Source organism: Mustela erminea, chromosome 13, assembly GCF_009829155.1.
Source record: "Mustela erminea isolate mMusErm1 chromosome 13, mMusErm1.Pri, whole genome shotgun sequence".
Taxonomy (NCBI): domain Eukaryota; kingdom Metazoa; phylum Chordata; class Mammalia; order Carnivora; family Mustelidae; genus Mustela; species Mustela erminea.
Window position 1 is genome coordinate 73762741 of NC_045626.1, and position 8870 is coordinate 73771610.

The window sequence follows — 8870 nt, forward strand, 5'->3', positions numbered from 1 at the left end:
AGACACTCTCTGGTTCTCTCGGTCTGTTTCCGTCTCTGTCTCTGTCTCTCTCTCTCTCTCTCTCTCTCTCTCTCACACACACACACACACAGACACATATGCACGCACGTAATACCTGCTCCGGTTCCCATTGGAGATAAAAGGCAATGCAACACAAATTGCAAGTCACACTTTATTCACTCGCCAGGAGGTCTGGGAGGGATCCTGGGCAGCAGACCAAGCCCCTGGGAAGGAGGGAAAGGCAGGCACTAGTTGGAGGGGTGGAAGGCGCCCCGTTGGTGCCACTGCATGTCGCGAATGCGGCGCACGGACTGCACCTGGGGGTGGGGAGCCCCAAAGTCACCGCTGTCCTTGTAGTCTCCCTTCTCCAGCAGGTACTGGAGCCCGCGATAGCCAGGGTACTGGTAGCCGACCCACCTGTAGGCCAGAGAGGAGGAGGGGACGTGGAGGACAGAGGAGAAGCAGAAGAAGAGGGAGAGAGGGATAGAGAGCATCTTTAAGCCGCTGGGAAGAGGGGAGCTCCCAGTCATTTCTCACTTCCTGATTGTTGAGCAGGAACACCACCCTTCCAGCATCCTGCCCCTGCTTTCTTCCTTCTCCTGATGGGGAGCTCACTACCTCTTGAAGCAACTTTTGACTGAAAGCCTGATGCTGGGATCAGAGGAAGGGGAGATCTCAAGCCCACTGAAGCCTAGAATAAGACAGGTCTCCTAACTGCCTCTGTCCACCCTCATCCCATCCCCATGCCTGGCTGCAAGGCCAAAGGAGAGGAGGCTAAGTCCCAGGAGCCCTCGGTAATCCCTTTGTCATTTGAAGTCATCACAATCTAGGGGTGGTCCTTCACTCTTTGGAGCACCTAATGAGAGTTACAATTTCTTCCCCTCAAAATGATACAAAGTCTTGGCCAACAAGGACCTGCCTGGCCAACCCCTGTGTGCACCTGCAGCTCTATATCTTGGTCTTGTGTCCTATATCTCTGTGCACTAGCCAGTCTAGAGTTTGTAGTGTCCCTCAGACTCATCAGGCTCCCCTGACCACAGGACCTTTGCCCATGCTGTTTTCTCTCTGGAATGACCTTCTTTCCTCTCTTTACACCTGCACTTCCTACTCTTTCTTGGGATCTAAGTTCAAGAGTCTCTGCTTCAGGGAGGAAGTCCAGATTTGTGGCAGATTCTTAAATTATTAACGGTTGACCCCAGCTAGGCTGTTATCTCTACAGAGCAGAAGGCAGCCCTCTTTGATCTACCTTGACACACTGAGCACCAAATGTGATGCCTGTCACGTGATGGGGCTCAACCAATTGAACAATGAATGAAGAAATAAATGAAGAGGACCATGAACACAGAACTTGGCACACAATTTTAGGAATCTGATGAACCCCAGAAAGCCAATATATGTTGGCCAACCAGCTCTCTGGAGGGCAAAAGAGTCTTGGTTTTTAAAGATGTTCCAATTTCAGTGGTATAAACACTCCCACTATGGCTGATTTTGACCTACCAAAGTTTCAACAACCAGCTCACAAAAATTCTGAAAACTGAGGAATGTGCTTTCGTGAGCTGGTATGAACAGGCTGCAGCAAGCCACTACCCATAGCCCATCTGTGGACCTGCAGAGAATCGAAGTTTGGCACAAGGAGAAATTCCCCATAGGTGATGGCCAGAGTCTATGTATCAAGGAACTTTAATTCAATGGGAAATGACACCTCCTGTTTCTAAACTCAGGGACCCATGCAGTAAAGAAGCAGCGTGGGCTGGACTTCCTGCCTCTCACAGCAGTGTTAAGATCACTCAACTCATCCTTTCCCTTCCGGTCCCCCCTCTGACTCATCTGCGCCCCACTAATGTTCACTGTCTTGCTCTTGGGAATTGAGGTTAAGACCATGCTTTATCTCCTCCAGAAGTAGGGTATTGCCCAAAGGGAAGATCTGGATGGGACCATGGGGGCCAAAAGCCACATACAAGCTCATGATTTCCATGCCCATTTTCCAGAGGGAAGACTGAGGTCGCAAGTATACAAGATCAGCAGGGTACAGGGCAGAGTGGGACTCAGGATCTCAGCAGTCTGGGCTCCTATGGCAGGGGTAGCAGGGGCTGGGTCTCCACTCACGTGCCACTCTGCACCCGCACTGATGACACCTTCTCCTGGTATCCATGGGCATGGAAACTGGGCACATCATCATCTATAATTTCCATCTTCTTTCCTGTGAAGTTGGGGTTCTCATAGAGGATGATCTTATGCTCTTGGCTGTCCTATGGATAGAGATCAGAGAAAGTGAGTGCAGGAGATGAGTTCAGGGTGAGCCTTCCCACCTGTCTGGATGCCACAGCATGGGAATCAGCACAATCCCGCTATAGACTTCTTGTCCCATACCCCTACTACCTAAGTGTCTATACCAACAGCAGTTAAACACCAGCCATTTGTTGGGGTCCCACTGGGCTGTCTTCATGTTGCACTCAAGAGTCTATACTTTAAGGCACATTCAATTCTGATAGGTCTTTTTCCCTCAGCTCTCTTTAAAAAAAAAAAAAAAAAAAAAAATGGCAGCCATGATCTACACACAGAGAGACACAGGCTGGTGGGGCCCGAAGCAGGCAGTTGGGGTATTTTGGCTTTCCTTCCTTGCCACACCTTTTCCCATCCTCCAGTTCCTGTAACAGTTTTCTTAGTCATCCCCTTTAATCCTTTAAAGACTCTCATGCTATCCAGACGTTAAGAAAACCAAGACTTAGAGAGGTAAAGCCGCTTGCCCATGGTCACACAGCTGGGAGCGCCAGAGTCAACATAGGAAACCAGGTCCATGGGATACTAGGTCCAAAGTTCTCCAATCTTCCCTCAAGCTCTGGGGAGAGTTAGTCTGCCTCCAGGAGGCTTGGGAGTGGACCTGAGCACTGCCGGGCCCTTGGCCCTCCCTAAGAGTTCACATTCCAGTAAGAATCAGGATCAGAGAAGCACCAGAAGGTCCCACCAACATGAGTTATGAACACGAACTAACTAACCTACCTTTTCCTCCACACCCAATCCCAGAATATCTTTTCACATTTGGGATGGCTACTGTTTATTAAGCAATTGCTCTGTGATGGGTTCTAACCTCAGGCAGAAGATCTGAGTATCTCCATTTTGCAGATGGGGAAACTGAGGCCCGGGGAAATGAACGACTTATGCTAGGTGACACAGGAAGTGCGCCCCACCCATCAGAAAGCTCCCAGTGCTGGAGGTGAAGTCTCCATCCTGGTCCGTAGAGCCCCGGCTCCAAGGTGGCAAAGAGAGGAGGCAACGAGAAGAGGCGCCTCACCACTTTGATGGGCCTTAGGGAGCTGAGGGAGTCCGTCCTCCGGCTGCTGGTCCATGAGTCCCAGCGGGGATACTCGCCCTTCTCGAACACAAACTGCTCACCCTTGCAGTTGGCTTGTTCGTAGCCCACCCAGCTGCAATGAGACAGAAGGAAGGCAGGTCAGGCCAGCTCCAGCTTCCCCGAGTGACTCGAGCCCCCCGGGGCTAGCACCTGCCCCGCTCCCCCGTCAAAATCCAGATGCTGCCAAGCCAAGAGCAGAATCGCCTCAGTCATCCAGAACTCAATTCTGAACCATCAATAATCCTTACTAAAAATATAAAAAATTCTATTTCTAAAAAAAAAAGAAAGTAGAGAGGTGTCAATTCCATTTGAGAAATCCTTCCATCCAAATGTTAACATAAAAAGGCAACTGAGAATCAGATACAGTGTTTAAATGGTAAAAACTTCACTTGTCTGGGAAGACGTTCTCCTGGGTCTACCAGATGCTCTGAGTATGTTGAATAATGGAGGCCTGAGCAGGCCCTTCCTTTGGCTGTGTTCTGCAAACCCGCAGACTGACTTAAGGGAAATCATTGCACTCTGCAAAATTCCCTGAGAACCTTGAGCTGTGGGATGGGTCACCCAGGACCCCCAACCTTCCCAGGATCCCTGACCTCTTGGGAGGGGCTCACAGGGGCCACCCCCAATTCCTGAGGCTCTTGCAAAGACGGAGTGGTCAGGGAACCAAAAGGATGGACCCCTGTGGGCTGCGCTGAGTTATGTGATACAATTAGGGCAGAGTCACATCTTACCAGCCACCTTGCCTTCTCTCCAGGGTCAGGGACCCAAGGCTGCTAGCCCCCAAATGTGCCAGTGAATCTGCTGAGATCCAGTAAGGCTGGGATCAGGGAAGGGGACAGTGAATACAGAGCTGGGACATCCGACTTTAAACCTCACAGGAGAGGGACGACACTCCCAGAGCCAGAGATTGGCAACTCTAGAAACCTCCATGAGAGTCACTTTGTCCATCTCCCTGCCTCGAGGAAGTGGCTGGCCTTGGGGTCATGCTTTTCCCACCTTTGGAAGCCGAGACTCAGAGAAGGAAGTAGCTGGTCCAGTGTCACACATCATGAAATTGGTGGGGTTTAGATTTGAACCCAGCTCTACCTGACTCCAAAGCACAAATCGTCTCCAGAGGCTGCCAGCCACCAAATCGCACAGTCCAGGGGGCACAATAAAGGCAGATCTCCCCAGCTCCACAGCCCAGTTGCCTCACCCTGGTGGCCCCCAATGAGGTGAGCCCTCCCTGCCCGCGCACCCTCCCAACCCCTGGTACATACGGTCCAGCCTGCACCAGGACAGAGCCTGCCTTCTCCACGCCAGTCTCCTTCAGGTTGGGGCAGGGCCCGCTGAGCTCATGAGAGTGGCCCTGGAAATTCTCCTGCTCAAAGATGATGATCTGTAGCAGGAGGAGAGTGTCAGACCTGTCACCATGGGGAGGAGGGAAGCAGGGCATTGGGGATGGGGAGGGGGCTCCAAGAGCCTCTGGGGATGCTGCCCGGCTCCTCTCTCAGGAGTCACAGACCCAACAGGGAGTCAGACAGCCCCGGCTCAGCCAGTCCCCAGCTGTGAGACCTTGAGCCAGGACTTTGCCTCACTGAACCTCAGTTGCTCCATCTGTGAAATGGGAAATGACAGAACCTACCTGATGGGGTTGCTGGAAGGATTCAAAGAGTCACAGTTCGCACACAGTGTTTGCTCTGTGTGTGGGAGGCAGACTCCTGGGAATTAAGGGATATCTTACAGAGCCCTCGGGCCTATGTGGCAGAGTTGAAGTTGGAGTCCAAGTTTATCTGATGCCATTTCCACTGGGGCAGCCCTTTGCAAACTAACGTGCACACAAAGCCTCTGGGGTCTTGAGGAAATGGGGTTTCTGAAACAGCCCATCCCAGGGTGCAGCCCCAGAGGCTAAATTTCTCACGAACTCGCAGGTGAGGTAGGACTTCTCTTGCTTCTGCTAGAGCCAGTCCACCACCCTACACATCTATCTCACCCCTGGCTCTGCAGGGCCCCTTCTGACCAGCCCCCAGAATGCTTCTTAAAGGGGCTTCCCTCCCTTTGCCCCACCTGGCACTCTCAGCAGCCCAGAGAAGGGGACAGTGGGATCCCCATCAAGGAGGTGGAAGGGGCCCCCAAGAATGTTAACTTGGAGGCCAGCCCCCACCTTCCATGATTGCAGAGCCCATTTGGGGGCGGGGGCTCTGTGGCCGCACTCCCCCAGGGAGCTGCCCCTGGGGGAAGAGCAGAGCTCAGGGCAGCGAGCTCCCAGAGGGAACGGCTGCACAATCCACAGGGTCAGCACTGGCTGGGTAAGCACATCCCTCTCTCCCGGGCTGGGGATTAACGAGATAAAGCCAGGACCAGGAGGCCCCGTGGGGCTCTGAGACAAATTCCATGGGCTCAGTCCAGCCTTTGAGGTCACTGACTTGACTGCAGGAGGGTCAGGGGACCTGGGCTCTGTTGTCACCTTATTGCATCCGACACAACCTTGGGAAGCAACTTGGTTGGTTCGAGCCTCAGGGGCCCATCTGTAGAATGGGGGAATCACGCCTCTTTTGCAGGGTTCTGGGAGACTCAAGAACTGGGATGCTAGGGGCTGGTTGGTGACGACCCTGGCCTGGATACGAGGGCTTGCAGCGGGGAGGAGGACAAGGAAGCTCAGCTTCTCCTTGTATCCACAAGGCCTCAGGGAGCCCAGAAGCTCAGTGTTATTATTACTGCTATTGTTTGTGGGGCTTACCACACGGGGACTCACATTTTACACAATATCTAATCTTCTCATGTCTGTGAAATGTGCTCGACCAGTCCAAACGAGGATGTACTCTCACGGAAGAGACACATCAGATCTTGCAGATTTAGAATAGGAAGGAAATAATCGAAAATCACTTTCTCATAAGGATTCTATTGATTCTCCATGAGGCTCTAGTGGGTTTAATGAATGAGAATACGAGAATTAATTTCCATTTCTTTGTCCTTGTTTATCACGGCGGCTAGGACATGTTAAATCGCATATGTGGCTGGCTTTCTGTGTCTAGGGGACAGAGGGGGTCTGAACATGACACAGCGGCCTTTGTACTGGTTCTCAGACTCACATGGCTCACGCCCACCTCTGGGCCTTTGCACTCGCCGCACCCTCCATCTGGAATGTTCTCCCCTACCCCCACCTGGCGTACAGGGCTGTTGACCCGGATCTCTGCTCTCATGCCACCTCCCTCAGAGAGGCCTCCCTGATCACCTCTGCTAACACCACGTTCTTCATTCATCCCGACTCTGCACCCTTTTCCCTGTTTCATGTTTCCTGAAACACTTCCCACTCCTTGAAGTCCTAGATTTGTTTGTTTGCTGTGTGTCTTTCCTCCTGAAAGTAAGAACGGGATTAGTGGGTGGAGGGACTGCATCTGCTCAAGCTTTCCCGGGCTGCGGAAGGACAGTGCCCAAGCCAGGGCCCTGAAGCAGAGGGCCACAGGACGGAGCCAGGCAGAGGTGGCCAGGTGGATGGTTGCTGGTAGAAGCTTGGGTACAGATTGGGTATGATGAGCCCCGGCCATTGGGCTAGGATCTACCACCCTTCCCCTGCCCCCGGGGTCGTAGGAGGGCAGGGCCGACAAGGAAGCAAAATGATAGCCAGTTGTGGGGCGCCTGGGTGGCTCAGTGGGTTAAGCCGCTGCCTTCAGCTCAGGTCATGATCTTGGGGTCCTGGGATCGAGTCCCGCATCGGGCTCTCTGCTCAGCAGGGAGCCTGCTTCCTCCTCTCTCTCTCTCTGCCTGCCTCTCTGCCTACTCGTGATCTCTCTCTGTCAAATAAATAAATAAAATCTTAAAAAAAAATAAAATAAAATAAAATGACAGCCAGTTGTTACATGGACACACCACACTCCAGGGTGATCTGGTTTCCTTTGTCTCATACCCACCACGCTCTGTGAATCCAGTTCTCCCCATCTTACAAAGAAGGGAACTGAGGCTCAGAGAGTTCGAGTGACTGTCCCAGGACACACAGCAGGTCAGGAATCCCAGCTGGCTCCTGTCTGCAAGCCCCCTGGCACACTGGACTGGGAGTCTGCCCCAGCTCTGGGGAACCTCCATGGGCATTGGGGTACAGGGTAAGGCAGGGACACCGAAGTCACCAACGCTGGAGACCAGTGTCAGGAATCTTGGTGTGCCAGTTGTGGGCTGGGGAGGGGCCTGCAGAATCAGCGTCCTACCCTGGACGCAAGTTGGGGAGACTGAAGCCCAGAGAGGGGAGCTTCAGGAAGAAAGATGCCAACTTGGTTTTCCAGAAGGAAAACTGAGGCTGGAAGAGGCATTCTGCTTGCCCGCCCTGCCCTCTCCCACCATGGTACCGACCTTGGGGTTGAGGGGCTGTTGTTTGCCCGCTTGGGTCTGGTGGTCTGAGGCCATCGTGGGTGGTCCTGTGGAGGAATGACCTGGAAGAGATGGGTGAAGCGGCGTGAGGACCTCTCTGGGCCCCCGGCTTTGTCACGTGGGGGCCCCTGAGCCGCTCTGCTCCAGCCCTAGAGCCTGGTTGATCACCCTGGTCTCCGGTGGTCCCAGAGCAGCGGGGTCCCAGAGAAGCAGTCTGAAATTCCATCCTTAGCTTCATTTCTTTGTGTCCAGGCCAGTTCCAGAGGGGAAAATGAGGTCCGCTAAAGAAGTGGTGGTAAACTAGAGCTTCAGCTGGTTCCCTAATGGGTCCCGGTCAATTGGCTCCAGAAAGCAAAGCAGAAGGCACAAATTTCCTGACCGGAAGAAAAGCGCAGGCCACAGCACCCACACACTGGCCATGCTTGGCCACACTCTGGGTCCCGCTTTGTATCTCACAGAGCCCCCTATCTCCCTGCCTCTCACCCCACCTTCCTCCTCCAGATTGCCTCCCCGCCCCTTGCCCAGAACACCGAAAGCTCCTCTTTGCCGTCCATCTTCTTCCCCCCCATGAGTGCACACATCTGGGATGGAAGGCAAACTGCAGGAAGCAAAGAAGTGAGTGTGATGCCGGACCGTCAGGCACCGTGGTAGGCAGCCGCAAGGTAGGCAGGAGAGAACGTCAGAAAAGTCTGGAACGCCGGCACTGTGTTCTTTCCCACAGGAGGGGCAGTGAACCCAAACCTGTGTGTCCCCACTGAGGACGGGAGACCAGAGCTCCTGCTCCAGAGAGAATGCCCAGCTGCCAGAAGCCCTTTCCACACCAGAGGCTGGGCTGGGCCATCCCCCAGAAAGAAGAAATTCGGATAAGCAGCTTGGGAGCCAAACCTGCTCTTCTCTGCTAAGTAACCAGCCCTGAGAGCCTATCACAAGGTCAGAGGCCCAGCCGTGCGGCCCTGGTCATCAGCCTTCTCACGCTTAAGATTAAGTTCAGTTGGTTCAGTGTGGGGGTGCTGGTTCCACTGTCCACTGGCATTGAGGTCCCGGGTGTGTCATCCTCTCTGTTTCCCACTCTGCCAAGTGGAGACAATCATGGCGCCCAACAGTGTCGATGAGCAGGTTGTGACAATTGGATGCCATGATTCAGGAAGAGGAGGCGCATTTGGCAGGGGTGCTTGGT

General features: G+C 53.5%; 1 protein-coding gene across 1 annotated transcript; it reads right to left on the reverse strand.

Moving 5' to 3' along the window:
* Nucleotides 1-248: 248 nt before the first annotated feature.
* CRYBB2 (crystallin beta B2) lies at nt 249-7729 on the reverse strand. The gene is made up of 5 exons (XM_032311478.1): nt 7676-7729; nt 4612-4730; nt 3293-3425; nt 2107-2249; nt 249-417 (listed from the first exon to the last, which is right to left on the reverse strand). Exons 1-5 carry the CDS (start codon nt 7727-7729, stop codon nt 249-251), a joined length of 618 nt encoding a protein of 205 aa, XP_032167369.1.
* Nucleotides 7730-8870: the final 1141 nt, after the last annotated feature.

Coding starts and splice junctions, on each gene's coding strand:
- CRYBB2 (XM_032311478.1), bottom strand. CDS start 7,729: ATGGCCTCAGACCACCAGACCCAAGCGGGCAAACAACAGCCCCTCAAC. Junction 4,731..7,675: donor AACAGCCCCTCAACCCCAAG/GTCGGTACCATG, acceptor CTCCTGCTACAG/ATCATCATCTTTGAGCAGGA. Junction 418..2,106: donor GTGCGGGTGCAGAGTGGCAC/GTGAGTGGAGAC, acceptor TCTGGCCTACAG/GTGGGTCGGCTACCAGTACC.